The sequence below is a fragment of the Antedon mediterranea genome, chromosome 1 (genome assembly GCF_964355755.1).
Source record: "Antedon mediterranea chromosome 1, ecAntMedi1.1, whole genome shotgun sequence".
Taxonomy (NCBI): Eukaryota; Metazoa; Echinodermata; class Crinoidea; order Comatulida; family Antedonidae; genus Antedon; species Antedon mediterranea.
In genome coordinates this window covers 6,381,955-6,405,288 of record NC_092670.1, presented here as the reverse complement: position 1 = coordinate 6,405,288, position 23,334 = coordinate 6,381,955, and the positions used below count along the sequence as shown (strand labels likewise).

The 23,334-nt window shown below is 31.3% G+C and overlaps 1 protein-coding gene across 1 annotated transcript in view; it reads right to left on the bottom strand.

The window, feature by feature from the left end:
- Positions 1-23,334, bottom strand: part of LOC140054860 (ceramide synthase 6-like) — a 29,285-nt gene that overhangs the window by 5,563 nt on the left and 388 nt on the right. The window contains exons 2-8 of the mRNA XM_072099961.1: positions 15,381-15,617; positions 14,798-14,906; positions 7,558-7,650; positions 5,623-5,751; positions 5,190-5,296; positions 4,264-4,420; positions 3,187-3,286 (exon numbers count right to left, since the gene is read on the bottom strand). Coding sequence (XP_071956062.1) covers positions 3,187-3,286; positions 4,264-4,420; positions 5,190-5,296; positions 5,623-5,751; positions 7,558-7,650; positions 14,798-14,906; positions 15,381-15,617 — 932 coding nt within the window. The remainder of the gene's footprint in view (positions 1-3,186; positions 3,287-4,263; positions 4,421-5,189; positions 5,297-5,622; positions 5,752-7,557; positions 7,651-14,797; positions 14,907-15,380; positions 15,618-23,334) is intronic.

Sequence of the window (23,334 nt, the reverse complement as noted above, 5' to 3'; positions counted from 1 at the left end):
TGAATCTAAACTATAAGATAACAATAACTGGTTTGATACTATCTTGACTTAAGCAAAAAGATGGATTAACGCAAGCTTAAGGCATCATGGAATTGCACAACTATCTGTCCTATATCTACTTCCGATAGTAATCTAACCTTCTTTTGGTTACCCAGTAAAAATAAAAGTTACAAGCCAAGGAACGCCCTTCCATTTACATACATAAACAACTGAGAGATGTTACTGCATTATTAACTAAATAACAAGGTACCAAATATCAAGACACAAATAGACTGCATTTGTAGGCATAACATAGGATCAGACAATGCACACACTATACAGGCAAAGAAAGACTAAACCACTAATTTAGTGGAATTATGTGATATTTTAATTGTACTGTACCCTTTGGTACAGTATTTGGAATGTTTTAGAGGCTAGGAGACACTTTAATGCCAATGTATTTAACAGCAATTAACCCACTAGTTAAAGAAGAAAAGATGTGTTTTAATATAAACTATGAAAGGAAGTAGTGGCACTGGTTGTGACCAATTTGGACAATCCCGGTACTTAGGTGCAGAATTGAATCCAGGCCCAAGGATCAGAAGGCACGTATGCTAACCACCAAGCTACAGTCACTAATACTACTTCTATCTAGAGTGGGAAAAAAAAGATATCTGCAAACATTTAGCAAGCATGACTAATCAGTATACATTTTGATAATACTTGAAACCATAGAGGGCGCTATTTAAGAAATCTTGGCAATGGTAAACAAAAGCATGTGTTTTTCGCCTTGAGTTATCAAACTACTGTACTGTCTAGCTGTACTGTCTAGCAGTACAGTATAAAATAAACTTTTTAATCTTTCAGGAGAATTTGCTCCTTTAGTGGGAGGTGGGGAGAAAACTCCTTGCAAAATTAAAAATACTAAGTAAAAGGCGGGGTCAAATAATATCCAGTTCAATCCTGTTGTTGCGGCAGTGCCAAAGGTGTATGTTATTAACAGTAAGGATGTATAAGGGGTACATCTTAAGATTGCATAATATGAGCATTGGTGCTAGCAACTACCTTTCAATGCCAAAGACAAAACATCAAGGCGTCCTATGTTTTCAAGGAAATTGACAAAGCAAGGACATACATGGATGAAAACAACAAAAACAAATATATTTGAAACTCCATGATTCAAGGTAGACTTTTCAGCCTAGTATACGCAAGTAGTATGCACATGATAATATTTTCCTAATGAAATTGTGGAGTTTAATTTGTGATTAACCCTCTCAATTTATTCATCTCACATAAGAGATAGGGTACATATGTAAGATATGGGTTGGGAAGGATGTTTAAAAATGTATGTAATGTATTCATGATAGTAGATTATTGTATAAGATTTATTAGGTACCGGTAGGCCTAATATATGTCTCAATATCGCAACAAGATGACATCGCTAATAAGGTTTTAAAAATAAAGTTTTTGTCCCATAATTCAATTTGAAATAATTTAAAATGCAGGCATTGAATAATTATTTAAGGCACTATTGTTTTCATTAGTGTATAGTATAGTAACTTAATACTACATGGTCTACAAATGTTTTTTCTCTATAAATAATTGTTAAATGTACTAAAAATAATAATCCAAGTATAATAAGTATTAAATAATTGTTGGTTAATGTATATGATTCACTGTAAATTAATATTTTGAAATATGGTATTCAATACAAAAAAATAAAAGGAATGCAAAGGAAGATATATCAATATAAATGATAATAATAAAACTATATATAGATCCTAGTATCATATTATCATATAATTATTATTATAGTTTTATACTTCTGTGTACATATGCAGTCGTTATTACATTACCAAATAAGGTATTGTGAAACTGATGCTAATACAAATATTGAATCAGTCGAGTATTGGAATATAAAAGCATAGTAATCGTTACTCTTTGCTCATAATTTGTTACACTTCCCACAAGGACGTATGTGCAACATAGGTAATCTGACCAATCACAAGACACAGTTTTGAAAATCAAATGCTAGTGATTGGTCAATTTACTTGTCTTGATGTATAGTGGGAAACAATTTTAGGGACTCAAACTTTGATGAGCATTCATACCCGGTCTCACACCATATATTGCTTTTTCTAAATGTAATTTATTCTTATGATGTTTATTAATCTAAGGACAATTTGAGGTACAGTGATGTGTTAAATGAATATCTAATAAGTAATAGTATACAGTATATCTATATATAGGTATATTCCTTACAATTTTATATTTAGAGTATATTCTTAATTATTAAAAAGGAGATGAATTAACCTTTACCATTATTATATTAATATTTAATTAATATTGTATGTTATATTATTCTTTTTTGAATATGTTTTATTTCTTTTTGGAAGTGGAAAGGTGTTAGATAATTTAGTATTTCATACACATGGTAAATTTTGCATAATATATTGTTGCATTGGTATATTTAGGATATACTATAGTGAAAAGTGTACTGTGCAATGTTATGTTGTTTCAATTGGGAGAGTTGAAACAAATGAATGAATAGAAATAAAAGTATATATATATATTGGAATAAAAACAAAATTAAATTTCAATCAAATATTGCTGTGTAAAATATTTTTACATGAGAAAAAAAGAAGCCTGATACGTTGACGAATAGGACCAAATATACAACAATTACAATGTTAAAAAAGATTTGACAATTATTTTTTTCTCAAACAAATAAACACTACGTTTGATAAAATAAACACTGCATAGAATCTAAAAAAATGCTTCTTTGTCAAGTAGAGATATTTAAAGATATATTGTCTCCCCGAAAAAATAATTTTTCAAAAATATTTGTGTTGAACACGCCATTTTAATGCCACAAAATAATAATTTCACTAAAAATTGGATCAGCAAAAAAATTATTTACCGGAAAAATATTTAAAACCAAATTGTCTGTCAAACCATGGGTTTTTGGTTTTATTTGAACAGTTTATTTGTCTTTATAAGTGAAATCATTATTTTTTTTCTATGGAAGTGAATAACTTCTTTAAAAATGCAAAATATCCTATTCAAAGTTTGATTTATCTTTATTTTTCATGATTTTGGGGGACAATACATCTGTAAGGATGTCAGGTAGAAAGTTCGCCAAGGCATTGAAATGAGCATTTTGGCAGACAACAGCAATCTAAGAAACGTTGCTGTTGATTTCCATACCATTGTTAGCATGTTTTTTCGCACTACCATTTAAATGATTCTCGACAATTTCGTCCGATTCTCCAGAGCTTTCATCGTCACTTCGGTTATCCTTACCAACCTGCGAAAAAGTAAATCAAATTGTTTAATGGTATTGTAAATTAAATGCAATAGAGATTGAGCAGGACGACAAGACTCTCAGCTCTGTGACTGTATTCACCATTCACACGTAGGCTAAGGGAAACACTTGCATTTAAAAATTTAAACAAATCAACAAAAAATCTATTAAATTGAATACAATTTAAGGGAACTTAAATAAACTACTTAAATATTTATTGAATTGAGTGAAATACTCAAATCTCTCACTTAAGTGTGATTGGTGAATACGGCCACTGACCCTGCGTGCAAATTGTTGAGTAGAGGGCCAGAAGAGCCGCTTAAGTAGCAAGTCAGATGGTGGTTGAGTAGTGGGATGAGGTGATTATTATTTATTTAGGAATATTGCTTGCCAAGAACAGCCATAAGCAAGTTCATTCATTGTCCTTCACAAAGGTGGCAAGATACTCTACACTATTTAAACACAATCTTTTTACAAGTCATCTAGGATTAGTAGCTGAGCATTTTAACCACCAAGCAACAACTAATAATAACCTTACTTATTATACCTGCAAATTATTTATATATGATGATCAGATACTGGCAAATAAGAATAGGTTGGTAGAGGGCAGTGTGATACATATACTCTCAAAGTAAATTACTATTCCAATTAAATTTTCAATAAAATTACATTTAAAAAACAGTACATGTTACACATACAAAATTAACACTGTTGTTTTTAGTTTAATTGGTCTGTTTCCACTGTCTAAAAATACTTTTATTGTTAACCTCAACACCGAAAGGAAAGAGGACTTGCAACGATCTTAGATCAAAGGTACAATTCCATAGATGGAAATGGTAAGAGAATATCTTTATTGACAGCAGTGCTTTTGAATAGGCTGGTAGATCAGATTTTCCTTTGATCTTACGGTCAAGGCAAGTCCTTAAATTCTTTCTATGAAATAAAGTAATAGAAACAATTATTGAAAAGACGATAAATACCTTTCCCTTGACAACGCTACTATAGACCATGCAGCTGATTAAGTAAAACCAGTAAAAATGAAGGACTTGCAACACACACATCAAACCATTTAAGAATATATGAGAATAGAAAAAGCCTACTATCGCATGACTCTCCACCATAGAACTATAGATGATTCTGCAAATAAGAAAACAAATTTTTAGCACACAAGACTTTACAACTAGCATATATGCATTCTAAACAGGCTTAAGTGTTTTGTTTTTTTTTACATACTTTATTAGGAAAACTTTTAACAAAATAAGTCTGGTTTTGGGAGAGTGTCTGGTTTTCAGGATTAGTTAGGAGAGTTAACTGTATTCTCAGACGTGCATCGCATTGAGCTGGAACTTGAACTGCTACGCCATCTCCCCACTTCTCCTTCTTACAAGAGGTCATTGACTTTTACTCATTCCACAAGGCTACACTATCTCCCCACTTCTCCTTCTTACAAGAGGCTACTGACTGTCACTCATTCCATGGGGTTACATCATCTCTCCACTTCTCCCTCTTAAAAGAGGTAACTGATTGTCACTCATTCCACAGTGCTACACTATCTCTCCACTTATCCCTCTTACAAAAGTACTGACTGTCACTCATTCCACAGGGCTACACCATCTCTCAACTTCTCGCTCTTACAAAAGGTTACTAACTGTCACTCATTCCACAGTGCAAGACTGTCTCTCCACTTATCCCTCTTACAAAAGGTTACTGACTGTCACTCATTCCACAGGGCTACACCATCTCTCCACTTCTCCCTCTTACATGAGGGCATTGACTCTGTCTCTCATTCCACAGGGCTAGACCATTTCTCCACTAAAGAGATTTTAGGGGTTAATGTTTTCATTCTATATACAGGTCTTTCCTATTAGTTTAAAAGAGCCTGTTGGGATAACTGCCCAAAACTTACCTATAAGGTAACATGACAATTCTGGAAAAAAAGAATGTAATAGCAAATATGGCAAATAGAACATTTGTTAAAGATTCTCGATTGGCGTATTTGGCCATCTTGGCTGACTGAAAAATATAAAAAAAAGACACAATTATTATTTTTTAATGCAAGTCAATACTCGGTCAATTACAGGCTAGTTAAATCAGAATTTGTGTTTGTTTTTTTAGCTATGGAAGTGAATAACTTTTCAAATCTCTTTATTTTTCATAATTTTTTGGGGGACAATACAGCTTTTAAAAAAAACACAAGATGAATGGCATGCACATGTACTGCTGTTACATAGATGCAATTTTTACAGCCTGAGGTCGGTTTTAAGGTAGCAAGGTAATACTGTAATTTAGGGGTAAAAATATGGTAATTTTTTTTTGGACAAACATATTTGCATATTTACCTCAAGGAAGACATCAGACAGGTCATGGCAGGTCAACACAAGTCCTCCTATTCTTACAAAATTACACACCCACGAAAAGCTAATCAACATAACGGTCACGAAGTGATGAATGATGTTCGGTAAAAAATCCTGTAAAACGAAGGTTACAATTAGCATTTTGCCGATGATGGTAAAATAACATATTTTTACGTTCCATTGTGTAAGGGAGCATGTTACTGCAGTATAACTACAATTTTACTATTGAACCTTTTAACATTATTTATCAAGGTTTATACACTGTTTATGCAGAATTTTATATGTTTTTTATAGCAGAATTTTTCCAAATTTTGTATTTGACCATTTTAAGGGAAATTCATGTTTTTTTTGTCTTGATTTCTATTACAAATAATTTATTTATGTACAATTAACCAGATATTATATTTAAAATTCCTGCCTGTACCTGAGCTCCAAGAACAAGCAATGTTTATTGATATTTTGAATATTAAAACCACATTATCTTTTAAAATAACAATATGTTTAGGGTGTGGCTAGGACCTAAAACATGTAATGTATTGCTTATTCTGTAATCCAGGCTTTCTAATCCACAAACACCACAAAACTATGGACTCAAACTCAAAAACCTCTATAATGTGGAACAAAATAATATCATTACAGTTTAAAAATGTAGTTACTGCAATAACTGCAGTAGAATATAAATTATACCTAACAAATATGCTTTATTTTTTTTACAAACAATTATCCGGTTTTGCTGTCTTTTCTCATTTGATAAATAGATTAAAATGTTGCATTCTGAGAAATACCAATTTTTGGAGGACATATGTTGGAAAATTCTGGAACTACCCCATGCCAAGCAAGACGAAATGGATTTATATAATATGCACTTAAATATAAATGTTTCAATCATGTTTATATGTTGATTTACCAAATGATGAATCATCGGGTTTGAATTGATCGGTTCACAATAATGTGAAGAATGCTTTCAACATGGAATGATCTTTTATTGAAAATAAAGAGGAAAAAATGCCACTCTTTTTGTATTCATTGTTCATTTGGTGGGATGTGTATACATACTGTACTATAGCTGTGTAGGAAACCCTAATTCTTGTATGGTTATTTTTCTATAGAAAATGGCTTTAGACACTGTATTGTTCATGCTGTGATTGTTGAAGTATTACAATACCTAGTTTCCTGTATCCTACAGTACAGTAGATATTTGGCATTCAATTTGGAATTTTTTATTATTTATCAGACATTTTATATACTTCATGGTAGTTCTTGATTTGATATTAAATTTCGGCACAACAAAATTACAGAAAAATAAGTAAACAAAATGCACCTATTATTATTTAATATTTGTTTGAATATTTTTATGGAAATGAATTGAAACTTATATTAAAAATATTTAAGTTAAATTTTGAACACATTTCTTAGGACACTGCCCTGCTTTAATAATGAGAAAAATGACTATTAAATGTTGTGTAAGAAATATAATATGAATGATTTATTCATGAGCATTATTTAGAAGAGAAGGATGTGATTACACTACAGTTCACTTCAGATATTAACAACATTTCATGCAATTTCAATCATTACTGTTTTTACATGCAAATGTTACGAAATCCAAAAGCAAGGTTAAATTCAACAAGGATAGGATTTACAGTTAGTATGTTTTTAATATGACATTTGAGTCTCATATTATTAGCTTTTTAAATTTTATTTATTTATTTCACAATACTTCAACAGGTTGACTCAGCCAGTGTTAGTTGATTTTTATGGTGCCCTAAAAACAAGGCGTTGGTTGGTTATAATTTTTTGTAGCTTACATAGATAATTATTGTTAAACAATTTAAAATCAAAATAAGCTACAAAATAAGAAGGCGCTAACATATTTAATGTTGCCCACCGATTTTAACGAACTTGCATTACAATACTTACTTTCCTTTTAATATCAAACAGAACAGACATGATGAGACACCAATGGAACACCAACTCCATAAAGTAATAATTGTACATAAAAGGTTCTATTGCCTGTAAAGAAAAAACAAATTATAATTAACAAATGAAAAATCAAATTATTAAAGTAGTCATTCCTAAAATAATATAAAAGGTTGTAATTGTTCATAATTAAAACACAAATCACCCTCTCCACCATTACACTTGTCTTTAGTATTAGTCAGGGCGTTTAGTGTATCCAAGATGGAAAACCAATAGAATGAGAAACTCGTTTCTCCCTATTAGACAATTCAATGAAACTTGGAAACGTTGATCATTTTATGCTATTGTATACCATCTTCACACACCAATCTTGCTTGTATTTGTATTTTAAACTTTAGGTATTTTATCTCTATTTTTAAATGATGTGTTTTGTTTGTATTTTACAAAATGTGGATTTTAAACAAACAAAAATAATTTCAAACCATGTACATATTTTACTGTGGTTATGAATATATTAATGAAAAATCAACCAATGGAAAATCGTTAGGATTTCTGTGAAATAGACCTGTAGATTATTAGAAAGTTAATAGAGTGTTGAATTGGACAATACATAGCGTAACTTCAACGGTTTCATCAAATAGATAGTTCATAAACAAACTATACAGTTTAATAACACTTAAAATAATTGTAGGGCCTTCTTCTTCTGAATATAAACTAATTTCTACTACCGTACAACAAAACTTGTGCAATAGAAACTGGCCTTAAAATAATAGTTTTTGTTAATAAGGTCAAAGGGCATTTTATTGAATTCTTTGCTTTCTTGTCGAAAGACAGAGCATCAATAATTGTTGGCTTACGTTTTTCAAGAATTTGTGATAAAAATAAATTCAGTGTTGAAAACAATGGAAACTAACCACTTGCAGTCACATTAAAAAAAGATAAACAAAATTTCAACTTAATATTAATCAAATAAATGTAACTCTCAGTTGCTGAAACAATTACACAATAAACAATAGCTGGAATTATTTAACAAGTTTTGAATTTTAAATTGAACAAAACTATGCTAAATACCAGGAAATTATAGTTAAATTTCAATTTCCTTTTTTTCCCACAATAATAAAATACATACATAAATGCAATGAAGTGATTATGTGGGGAGAGTCATAAAGACTTTAAGTTTGACCCACCCAAAGACATAACATTATATACAAAAAAAAAAAAAAAATACATAAACTAATAAAAAATAAAATAAAACAAAGCTACAATTTCTATTTAAACCATATTATCCGATCTTAACTGGTCTTATAAAATATATATATTTAACGTTCATCATATCTTGAAAGTAAATAGTTCTTGTATACTAATTTAAATTTAGAAGTTGTAGATGCAATTTAAATAACTACATGGATTGAATTCCATAATTTAGCTCCTTGGTATTTAATAGAGTTCTTGATCAAATTGTTTATACACTTTAGGTAAAAGATAATCATTTGCATTACGTGTATTATGACTACGTAGTTGACTATGTTTCAGAAAGTAGTTATTAAATACATTTATAGTTGAAAAAATAAATTGATTGATGAGCTACAGCACCAGGATATTAAATAATATTTCCAAGATTTTGGTATAAAACAACAATGTTATTATCGTAATAACCAATACCGGTATTATATTTAATATTGACTAAGTCAATTATTCTTAGCACCACTTGTAACAACAAATAGCGAGATTTTGATATGCGACGACCGACCTAGGTTTGATTGATGTGCTGTTTGCAGTGATGTATAGCCGAAGATAACGGCTGCAATCGACCCATCAGATATGCCCCATGCAGTACCCACTGCTAGTGCTATACAGTATGCCTGTGTTGAGCATATCTGCATGAGAACGATACGCAATGCAGCATGTTAAGCGTATAAACGCGAAAGCATACTATATGATCCTTGTATACCAAAAAATGCTAGATTACCAAGAAATTATTCATTCCATTGCGGTTAACAATATATATAATTTTATAAAAACTTCACTGTCCTTTGACAAAAATATGTGTTGTAATTTACGTGGTATTAATGTATTATAAAAGATTATGATTTTTTATATTAAATAATGTTTTTGAACACATTTACTGCCGCCATCTTGTTGGTTTCCCCTCCTTTTGGAATCACTTTTCAGTCTGGAGTACACCCACTAGCCTTCGGCTTATTACATCTCGCTGGCTGTCGGTTAAACCAGTCCATCAAACACGAGTCGAGGAAGAGATCAAGGACACGCGTCCCAATCTGGATGCGCACAATGATGACGTAGTTTGATCATCGGCCGTCGCTCATCAAAAGCTTAGTATTACATTTACAATGTTTTTTTGCATATTAAATTGTCAATGTCACTAGCTTGTTTACATCATTGTATTAATAACAAATACGATATAAATACAATGTCACAATTGATAAACGTTTATTGAAAAGTAAATGACTGTTATTTATCTCTTTATTGTCATACATTTTATATTGAAATTGGTATGAAAACATAATTCGGTATTTTAGACAATGAATTATTGATACGTCATAAATTCTTAATGAATATTAATAAAAGCAACAGATGTTGGATAGTGTTGCCCCTTTGTGTTAAATAATGAATGGATATTTTGGCTGATGTATTGATGGTCTTAAAGGAAGCAGAAGAAATGAGTTGTTCTATTGTGGGGTTAGTTTGGTTATGTAATTTGAAAGGACAGTGTAATTATACAGTAATTCATTATAGCACTACTATAATTATTATTACTCTCATCCTTATCTCCTCATAAACTTAAGACAATACTAACACCGTTTAAGTTGGGGCTTCTTTTAATTCAACTCTTATCTAAAAATGGAAAATTGTTGTTTTGACAAATTCAAAACGACTGAAATGCTGCGTTCTGTCATTTTCGTTCTTCAATCAATCAGGTAACATAAAGGTTATTAATTGCCCTTAACCATCCAATGGAAGGGAACCGTCTAGAGTCTTTATTATTAATAGAAATTCCAAATCTAAAATTTTATTCCTTAATACTAATACATTCATTTAAAAAAGATTGCCGTTTTATTACAGTGCTCCAATAGGGATAATCCGGCCTTAGAACTTACCTAGGAGGACCTGATTCAAATTAATACTGTAATTATTAATTCAATAGTATTAATAATGAGGTTTATCTCTACGTTTCCACAGAAATTATTATTATAAATACCAATTTTAGATCCTGGGGAAATAACAAATTCTCATTATTGATGATAAAAATTGAATTAGATGGAAAATACTGAAAATGAAAATTAATTTAAACACAAAATTAGACACACTCCAACAAATTTCATTTATTCTCACAGGCTTTCTTTCACCAAAAAACAATTAATTATTGTTATACATAATTAATACAATTAATACTAATTATGGCAAAGTGTGCATTGTTTGTGGATAATTATGTATGGTAACCTAGCAACAAAGAGCAGTGAAGCTTTGAATACAGATAACTACAAAGCCGTATATCATATTATTAGTTTCCATGGTAAATCGTCCCAACTTATTCATTGTACTTTTAATAAGGTTTGGTATACAACATTTCAAGCACTTGCAGACTGGCCCAATTTTTCCTGATTATTTTTTATGGAAGAAACATATTTTAATTTATTGTTTCTAAATTAAATTATTGTTCTACTACAGTACTGTACCATAGTTTCCGAAAAGGCATCTCAACCAATTTTCTGTTTTCTATGTTTGGAAAGCACCTAGATGCTGATGCTCCAGATTGTTTTAAAAATTCTTTAATTTAAATAGCGAACTCTCTCTTGTTTCGCTGCCAAAATTTCACCTTTCCAAGTTGGAACACCAGAGAACTGGAGCATCCTTGAATCTAAAGTCTAAAACTGAATAATAACATCAAATAACATTTTTTGAGAGGTCATTACAATTACAGTCACAAATGGCCGACACTGTACTATATCCTGCAAATTTGACTTGTCACTCTAAAGTTCTGTGACATTCAACAAAATGTGATGTGCCCATATACAGTAGACATGATGATATCATATCACTACAATATTTGGGCATATCACTACCATATTTGGGCACTACACTTTTTTTTGTCAAACTAGTTAGATAGTGTAGACAGAGCTTTAACCCCTGCAAAATCCGGACAGACCGTTACTAAAAACTTGAAAATAATGTGTTATCCGGGGACCAATTGTATGTAATTACTATTGTTTAGTCATTAAAAAAATTGTCATCATCTTAATAAAATTCTAGCCGAACATTAAGTAGCAATTTACTGTAGTGTAAAACAAATACATACAGGAAATTTATTCAGTCCATATTTTTAACTCAAAATTCCAAAGATAATAGAATATGTTCATACTACTGTAACTTGTTCTTTTTATTTGTCTGTATGTGTAATAGAGAGAAATGGCGAACCGACGCCTAAAATCCGAGTGGGTATAAAATCATAACAAACCGTTGAGGGCGGCACATTTCCTATGTTTATACACGTGAATCATGGCGTTGACACATTGTTGCAACCAAATGCAATACAGTAGTGTGGCATTATATAACTGAAAATAAACCAATAAAACAATGAAATATGTATAAAAGTCATCCATCATTCACAATCATATTCCTAAAAATATCTCATATCTGTAGGTCTACATTAGACTAGGCCTATAGTATTATAGTAGAATGGTGTTATCAAGTATTCATTACTGGCGGTAGCCCCCTGCTGCAGGTAGCATCACTAGCCACATAACAGAATGGCAGTTGTCAAGCTGAAACTAATGCTAGGCCTAGCTAGGAGAGGCCTAGCAGCACCCTAGCTAAAGTATTAGTAGTAGTACAGTATGCAATAACGAATTTCCAATATTATTATTATAATAACCGATAATCCGTGCTAGGCTCGAGTACTCGAGGTACTACAGCATACAGGCCAACTATCTAGGGCCTAGAGCTGGGTACAGTATATAACAAAAACGCGTCTTAATTCAATCTAAATCAAAATAAAATATGTTAAGATTTGCCCATATAACATTAAAATTGTTAAGGGTGTTGCAAAAAAAAAAGATACTGCTATTATGTGTGTTTTAAACGTTCTTTTCTACCTACCTTTTTAACTCAACCCATCGGAATTTCCCATACAAAAACATGTGACGAAATGGTTTGTTTACAATCTATACCCACTCGGTGAAATTTGAGTGACGTCATCGCGGTTCGCCATTTCTCTCTATTCTCTATGATTATGTGTCAACAACTCAAATTTCATGCTTTTTTTTTATAGTTATACTCTTTGCCCAAGCTAGAAAATTATTGTAACCCATTGAAAAATTAAGCGAATTTATTTCATTCAGTTTCATCCTGGGTCAAGCCGAAGAAGTTAAAGAAACAACTTCTAGCATATTTTAGGATAATACTAGAAATGGGTTGCTACAAGCATACGATGAACAAAACTATATTGCACTGTGTACCATTTTAATTTGAAACGTTTGGGCATTTAAACAGGGCATTATAGTATGAATGTGTTTCCTTCTACTTATGTAATGTTCCTATTTTAAAACTTTAAAATATCATGGTAGAGTATATAAATATCTGCCATCATTTTTCATTTATGAGAATATTTTATGGTTTCAGCTTTTTTTTTAAAACAAAAATGAATAATTCTACTGGGTAACCGTACCAACCAGTAATGAAATAGTTTTACAAATTAACATTTATTAGTGTTATAGATGGATTATTTTGAATTACAATGTACGTTTGTGACTAAATTTAAAAATTGATTTTAGAGGTGCATTTTAGGTTGTGGTGCCTGATATTACAGTCTGATGAAGTAATATTTTGTTTAATATTCATTTTTTTTAAAATAAAATAGTTGCATTGAATTAGCAGTTTCAGTAGGCTACTGTACATTGCTTTGTTTTATTTGGTTGGGACTGATTTATTTTTCAATGTACTGTACTGTGTAGGCTGTATTGTGTAGGCTTTACATAAAAAAGCTGCACAATTATTGCCTAATATACAGGTCTTAAGGATATTAAAGGCTTTGTTACTTTACGGATGTTTATTGTTTGTTAAAGCCTACAATAACGTTATAATGTTGGTAGTGACAGAGGGAAATGTGGCCAATTATTATTCATTGCTAATAAAATATCATATGAATTTATGTATATTATATTTCAACCAAACAACAGAATAGTAATGATGTTACTATGGAACTGTTTCTATAGAAAAAATCCAAAAGAATAGTTTTATTGGAAAATTAGGTTTTTAATTATTTGTTGTGCAATGTTGTCAAACCAAACATATACTCATAGTCAAATGCTTGTATCAGTGACCTTCCGAGGTCAGGTCAAGTAAATACTGTATTTGCATTGCAGTTAAAAGAAAGCGTTTTTATAACCAGTTTTGACAATTGAGACAAGAATCAATTTGGATTTTTAAAACCATCTAAGGTCGGCTCATTTTTGTGGGTTTTGGAAAGGACCCATTTCTGTTGGAAGAAAATACAGTTCTTTCAAAATACGGTCTTAGATATATAAAATATATTTATTCTCTTCAATAGAAACAGGTCCTATTTTAGGTGTTAATAAACATTATATAAACTTTTTTATCTACTACTATACTATTTTTTAAAAGATGTGATCATGTGGAATATGTATAGTACTTGTACCAGGATAGACATAATTAATAATAACGATATATTGCATTTTTATTGTAAAAACCACAATCAAAGGGTAGGCAGTAAAATCATTGAAGCACAAAGGTGTGTTGCAATGTATTAAACTAATATCATCAAAAACCCCTCCTTTGGGACACCCCTATTTAGGAGAAACTTTCCTGTAAAATAGCTATGTTCTAACACCCTGGCCTTATTAGTTGTTGGGTCCAGAAGGTGGTCCCCTTAATCAGGGATGTGAACATGTTCATCAAATTTGAGGTGTGTATGTTGTGTGACAGCGACTAACCAACAGTCCGTTTCACTGAATGCAAGGAAATTCCTCATCAAGAAAGCAAAGGCCTATTTGTACTGTACTGTAGCTTACACTTACAACATTTCTTATAATTAATATAGTTAAATTTGAAATTATATTTGCTATCACAGTATGAATACAAACTTGCTTGCCTAGCTTCAATATTTTCTCACCGGAAATCACATTTCCTGCTCAATGTGAACAACGCCCAACTCGACAAATAAATAAAAATCTGCGGAGAGAAATGGACACATAATACGTACGTGATATGGGAATCCTTCCCAGCATTTCTTGGTGTCCCAGAACCATGGTTCAGATGGAACATGCATCAAACCATAAATGGATGCTACAGTGTAGAATAAAAACCTCCAACTGCAAGATTCATAAAACAATTAGCAATTATAGAATACTGTACATTGTATTGGGTGATGTTGCTTTAACAATGTATTAATGCCTATATAGCGCCATTCCAAGGATCATTGCTCATGGACACTCATGCTTACACTACAGATATCTCCCAATGGGCAATTCATGTCAGTGCTGCCACCCACTCGTCTCGAAAGACGTACTAGGTTCTTTAAAGAACACGACTATTTTGTGTGCACTGGACCTACAGTTTGTAGTCCTTATCCAAGAATACTTGTTGTTCTAACAAGGACAACAAAGTAAGCGAGTTGTGAAACTCTTGCCGGTATTATGGCTGGCAATTATGTCATAAACGCTCAGGTACTATACTTCCTTGAAAGTTGGCATGGTTGGTTATCAATCCCAATATCAATCAAAGTGAGTAAAAAGCAAGAAAATTGTATTTCATATTAAGTCTGACAGACATTCTACTGTACTAACCTTGTCTCTGAAAACTTTGTTAATGTACTTGGCCGCCCATAATTCCTTCTAACTCTGAACCATCTTTCTACTTGTCTTTCGGACCAATCTAGTTGTTTAGCAAGACCAGTTAGTCTAGCTTCATCTGGATTATGGGTGACAGAATTATACGCCTTTTCCAAAATGGTGTTTGGCTCAGGTTTTCGATTGGCACTCTGTTTGATGCCAAGGAGTCTGCCAAATGGCATACCAATCAACCTGCAAAAAGACACAACAAATGTTTTCATTTAATTTCAACAATGTTAAATTGTTAATAACTAGGTTGCATGCAGTATACAAAATTGTTCTCTATTCTAATATTAAAGTATAATAGTCATAATTGTATTTACCTACTATGGAGTACCTGAACTATACCTCAGGGAGTTGAGTAATTGGTCACATGTTTAGTGTAATTTGAATACCAATTCTCAGGTGGGGCCCAAGAATTTGCAAATTTGTTCTCAATTTACAGTACTTACAGTAGTATGAAGTAATAGATTACATCAGAATAGGGCAAACATCCAAAATAGAGTCATTGAAAATTTGTTGTTTTTGCTGTACTACAATCAACTTGTCTTTAGTTTAACCAGACACATGTTTTATTTGTGTTTATTTAGGATTGTTGAATGAAACAAGATTCAAGTTTGCCTCTTTAATTTTTGATGATGAATTTCAATTAAATTTGTATCTAAATCTTTACTGTAAAACTTTAAATTTCAAAAAGAAGCCCATATTGAAGAGAAGCTCCTTTCTTGGTTTGCTAAATCTCGGACAAAATAAGCCCACATACATCAAAATGAAGTGCACACTCAAGATTCCTAAAGAAGGTTCTACAGTACAGTATCTTATCTTAAAAACAATTTTTTTTTCATTTAAAGTACCCTAATTTATTCTTTCTCTAAAATTAAAAAAATACACATTTCTTTATATTCCTTTCAAATTCCTTTGTTGTATCAAGAGAACAAATAATTGTTTATCATTGTAACCAGTTTGTTCATGTGTCTATTTAAAAGTGTTGACCACATTGGCATGGCAACCAATAGAGGTTAATCAATAAAATTTGTAGAGCAGGGAGAGTAATTTGTTGGAGAATAATAATAGTGATGATAATTTGGGTGGAAAACATGGCCCAATTAAATATCAAAATCAAAATACATAATACCTGTATGGAAAAAAAATGATTTACTTATGGTTAGGATGTTACTAAACTACTACTACACATTAATTGTTTATTTCTATAGATTTATTAGTGAAAGAGAGGTATAGGATACAGTACATCGATAATAGTAATAATCAACTAACTAGTGGCACACTGTATGCAATAAACCTAATTCAGCTACACTAAACATACATTAATACAGTAAAGTAGTAAAGTCAGACAAACAATTTAACATTGATTTTGGCATGAATGCTTTTGTAAATCAAGAATTTTGTCATATTATACTATGAGGTATAATAGGTTACCCCGTGTCTGGGACCAGCTTCCCAGACCGTTGACAGATGCTGCAGTCCTAGAAAGCCCATCAGCCTTCATTAGAAAAGTTCATATTCATTTTGATTCGCTGTAACTGTTTTTTGTCTTTACGTCTTTTATGTGTAAACTGACTTTGGGGTTGGGTCAACCGGCTCAGCTACAGTGATTAAGTTCACTTAGGTTGACCCTGGTCTCCCCAATTTCAGTTTTTTTTGTTTTGTATACTTAAATAGACCAAATAAATAATGAAATGAAATGAAATTTTGATGAAATATTAATAATGTAATCGTCTATATTATTTGGCAAATGCTTTTTCCCTGGAAAATATTTGTTGGGCAGCAGCACTGAGTTTCAGGAAGATTGATAAGGACATCAAAAGCTTACAAAAGCTACACACTGTTTTTTTCTTCTTTTTTAATTCAAAATGATTAAACAGTGGTATATATTACAAGGAGCAGTCCATTTCCTTCAAAAGTATTTAATGCACAGCAGACATGTGATTGTAAGGGCAACACGAAAAGGAATGATCCCAATGGACAGCAACATTACAGTACCTGATTTTCTCTCTATATCATAAGGCAATGTATTGTGGATAACAAGAGAAATACTGTACAATGTTTCTACAGCAGTATACTTGGCACAAAACAGTCTTTATGACTTTTTACTGTGCATTCAAAGTGTTGGACCCTATGTTCTTTTTCATGACTGTAGGTTACAAAATCGATTGTAAAAACAATTTAAATCTTCTATAAATAATATTATATCTTTAACAAACATGATAAATAAGATTGTTATTTGTGTACAGTAACTGGTCTTAGCTGGTTGAATTCAAACACAGATTACTGTATGTATTTCAAACACTGTACTTCTGATACTGACAGATAACCCTATTACTCACTCAAGATAATGTATCTGGTAAATTTGACAGAATAACAATACATTTCATATTACGAAATCAATGAATTTACCCATGCTTCAAATTTGTCAATACTAACACGCAGTCTGTGGCACCCCTTGACGAACTGAAAAGTTTAATTCATTTTCAGGAATTTTAATATTTATCTTACTGATGCACTTACAGTATGTTGGAATATGCTGTTCACATGAAATCCTAAATGTTGTTGGCAAAGTACACTGTAGTAGGAAAGAAAGGCTACACTGTACATTACTGTACATTTTCTCTTTCCCCCCATTTGATCTCGCTTTTAAAGCATGGTTCCCACAACAACACAAGCGCAATAAAAGTTATTTTACTAATCACGACGTTGACAGAATTGGTCAAATTAAATAATCAAGTAATACTTGCACTTCACTTACGTCCTTGTGCTGCGTAAATTGTTTTTCTTTCATCCAACAAAAAATCAGATGGAGGAAGAGTAAACTAAAGTTGGCGTAAAACAAAATGAAAGAATGAGGCTAATAAAAAGTTACAGTAGAAGAAGGAGATGGAAGAATAACAATTTTAAATGTTAGTACCGTAATACTACAGTATTAAGATTTGAATATGAAATACAACATACTGTAGTGCACAGTATAATCGACAGTATCTGAATGATCTTCGATTTCATTTCATATTGTGATGCATGCTATATTTTTAATTTGAATAATGCCATTCTGAGGATCAATTCTACTAAGTATTCATAATTTTAACATTTAACGGCAACGCTATAATAATGTTGTCGTTGAAACTCAATACAGTATACCGACAGACAATTTCAGAATTGATGAAGGTTTAGTTACTGTATTTTTTGATACACACATACATGGACGTGTAAATTACCTGAAATAGCTAAATGTAGCTTGCTGAAAAAATTATATAAACTACAGAAAATAATAAGTACTGACAATAGCCATATTCGATTTCAGAAAGAAACTCTGAAAGAAGTGGGTCAACTAAGAGAACAGTGTCACAAAGAAATGGTAGCCATTGCACATCTATCATGATTACAATTTAGGAAAAATCGAAATCTGTTTTTAAAACCTTTAAAGTACAATCTGGGGAATAGTAGTAGATTATGTATGTTATATGAAGTCAAACCTTTCAATGGGTATAGTATATTGAAACACCTCCATGGAAATACTGACTGACAGTTATTTTCATGGGAGGTGTTATTTAAGAGGATTTCATGTGAACATTCCCAAAAATTGAAAATCTGCATTTTCTAGCAGATTGATTTAAGTAGTTATTTAAAAAAAATTCAATTGAAAAATTAACAATATAAAATATTAATAAATATACAATATTGAGAAAGAATGAGAGAAAAACTCTAAACTAAAATAGAGTAAAATAAACTCTCTGATAAATTAGAAAATGTTTATGAATGATGAAAATCAGTTTGATTTTTTTCTTCAGACTACTGTACAGTATACTATAGTATAACCAGAGACTGGAACCATGAACCTTCTCCTTCGTTTGGTGACATCTTATACTGTAGCACTTTATGTGAATTCAATTCTGTGCCACCCATTGGGGATGTATTCGATGTTTGACCAGAATGTTAAAACGAGAGATGACACTAAAAGAGAGTGTAGACACCATTACAAATGTTTTAGTTTACTGTTCTGTCTGTAATGTTAATGATAACTATTGGGACAACTGTCATTAGAACTGTACTGTAGTGTTATAATTATTTGGAAGCATTGGGACAACCATCATCATAACCAACTACTGTAACCAACCTCTGCTCCATAATCCCCTGTCAGTTGTACTGTAGCCCTCCTCAAGCATCTGCCATTCCTGTTCTGCGCTGTCCTGGCCCAAGTTGTTTCTGTAATAAGATGTGATGTCATCCCTACATCTGTGTTTTGTCGTACCCTTCTTTTTTTGCCGATTCTCGGCTAAATTGTCAAGGACTATCATCCTCACATACCGAATCCAAAACTATGTCATGAAAACTTCAAGCACAGATAATAACCAGCGAAGGTTATATTAATGAGATGATAATGTGCTTTGGGAAGAGGCAACAAATCAGTGTATCTTCAGGACCTCTTATGATAAGAACCCTACAAATGTTTACTGCTGAAAACTACACATAAAGACTGATGATAACATTCCTAGACATTTATTAAAGTGACTAATAAATCAAAATAACAGTAGTTAGTCTTCCTGTAAAAAGTGTAAATATAGAACACATAGATAATGATAGTTTATTACATGATACTGATGACAATTCATCCTGACAAGAGTATAATATCCAATTTTGAAGTATACAGTAATCATTAATAGTCCACTAATTTAGGCTAAATCTAAGAGATTGGCTAGAAAACGGACTTCAATATTATTATCAAAGTTATTCTTCATGGAGAAACCAACAAGATGGCAACTACAATCGACCATTCATCACACCTCCTACGTAGTCACCCAACTACTACTGTACACAACCATTTTTATTGCAATCCCTTCCGCTAATGTTCACTAAATTTTGAAGTGTATAGCAAATCTAAAATCAAAATGCCACTTTTAATGTGTCATTGATAGAAATGACAAATTGAACATCCATAATAATATGGCTAAAGGTCAATAGGTTAATATGCTTGATCTTGTTAAATATTAATTCATGTATGGTTGATATTTCCATAAAAAAAAAAATCTCACACCTGTCGTTAGTTTTAATACCATTGATATGATAGATCATGACATAATTTGATGGTGTCAATATAATTAAAACACAAGGTTTTAACTTAAAACTATGGACCTACAGTAGCCATTAAAAACATAGACCAACAGCAATCAAATCAAAGGCTATATTTTGTCAATTGGATAGGGGAAGTAACAGTATTATTTTTTGACTTTGTATAGTAAATTAGTTTCTATAGTATCAATAATTTGGTATATTTCCTCTTAATTTGCTGGACTTGATTTCTTTCGGAGAATAGTAATAGTTGTATTGTACTATTACAGTACTGTAGTTTGAGACAAAAAAAATTTTTTTAAATTATGTTTATATTTAAATTTAATATTTTAGTTTCATTTGAATTTCTAATATTATTGCATTCCAGCTATTTATCCAGACTGGAAACACTGAGTCAATAGATTCAAAGTAGCAATGTTTGCTGTAGTTTGGTACATAATGGAATTTGATTGATTAAGAATCTTAATAACAATACCCTCTCAAATACCATTCAATATTATTATGGACAATGCACTTCTTACACACAGTTTGTTTCTTTGGAATATTCCATTATCATTACAGGTGAAATTTAACAATTATCGTACATCTATGTTTTATCTAATCACTAACTGGTACTGGTAGGAAACCATTGGTTAATACAATTTAGTGACTTTTTTAAAGTTACATTTCACAGAATGGAGGACGGCTTCCTTTTTAATAATAAACTAAATTTTTTTAAATATTAAGCCTACAGGACAATTGCCTAGTAGTAGCAAGGAAATTATTACTTTTTTATGCTAAATATTGATAATCAAAAGTTTATATTTCTATTATTCATATTAAAGATGTATTGTCCCCCTGAAAAAATAATTCTTAAAACAAATTTTGTTGAATATTCCATTTTAATGTAACATAATAGTTATCCACTTTGACCAAAAATTGGGTCTAAAAAAGTGTATTTACCTGAAAAAATGTAATTTAAAGCAAAAAATGGTCAAATTGGCTGCCAGCCAATGGATTTTTGGTTGAATTTAACCATTTATTTTGTCATTTTACAAGTGAAAACATTATTTTTTTTCGTTTTTTTTTCTACGTATGTGATTAACTTTATATTAACTACAAAATAAGGTATTCAAAGTCTGATTTAATTAATCTTCATTTTTCATGTTTTTGGGGGACAATACATCTTTAATTATAGTTTATACCGAATTTACACTGTAATGCAGTAGAGAATACAATTATGATTCATTGATAATATGTACACAAATGTTATAATTAATGTTTTTTACTGTAGTAATACTACAGATAATGGACCGAGATTAACATCACTAACATGTGATAAATGTAATTACTGATAAAATTAAAATATCGCTATAGTACAAAATACAAGAGACACGAAATTGCTTTTATGCACATGGACACAGTAGAGAAGCAATAATGGACTATGAATTTAGCTGTTGTCTGGTAAAATTAACAACAGTCATGTAATAAATCATAAAACAAGGAGACAATCACACAATAAAAGTCACCAATGCTGTCCTAAAGATGATGATTAACAAATAATTTAAATTGCTTTACTGATGAAATCAACTAGTGTACCGACATGGGTATAATAAGCCTGTCCTCAGCACACCAACTGGGAAATCCCCCATAAGCCCATCCTCAGGTAGCAGCACACAAATCCCTTTACTTTTCATATAATTCTTGTTATAAATGACAATGAGGCACCCTTGGGTATTACCCCAACATTAATTTAAATATCTGAGCATATAATAATTTGTTTTCAAACAAAATGCATCATTATTTAAGGCTTAACTTTATGCAACAGTCATCAGTTAAAATACACTGTAGACCAGATGCCTTTTGGCCGCCATGAATAATGTTTGATGATCACTGCATACTTCACAGTTAGCAATTCATTTTATAGAAATAACCAAAGAACTATCTGATGAGAATGGATGTAGAAATAAAAAAAACTGTAAAACTGAACTTTGGCATCTTACTGTACAACCCGATTTTGGTTACTTTAGTATCAGACCTCTGACATAATAGTTTTGGGATGGGAGTGACATTACTATGGTCAGTACAGCATAGGTACAGCAATAAAGATGAGGATTCAAATCTTGTTTAACTAAATTCTTTGTAATGAAAATGATGTTCAAATAATTCAGTCACATATAGTACAATAAATTGTTTAAATGCAATGGTCAAACAAATGTTATAAAAAGTATAATATAAACAAAATTGCCAAAATCTACTGGTTGCTGATTTTCTTTATTTATGTATATTTTTCTGAAGGATTTTCTACCAGCAATCTAGCACTGTTATTATTTTATGAGGAGGGACTTATATCAGTTCAAGTAATAATTGTAGTGTTTTTTTCGAAGGATTTTAAGTACAGTACAGTAGTCCAATCTTTTAAGAACATTTTATTTACAGTAACTTGTTTTATGATTGTTAAAAAGGTGTCCTGAAATCCAATGAAAACGCTATGTTATTTTGGTTTTGACGCTCAGCTGGTCATCTCTGCAAGATGGCTTCCTTAGCACGAAAATCGTCTATTTATGATCAATACAATAAATAGTATTGTGTGAATTTACTGTAGGCTAGATAGTACACTACCGTAGCCTATGCCTAGATAGTAGGCCTACCTCTAGGCCTAGCCTAGATAGCCTACATCTAGGCCTATTCTAGCTAGCCAGGCTAGACCAAATAATTAACTGAAGTCAATCTTTTGTTTTCTAAATTTATTTTTTTTTTAAGACAAAAAAATGGAATAGGCCTAGGCCTAGAATTTATAAATCGCAATAATAATATTTGTATCAAAAATCTCAATTTTATTTCCTGAAAG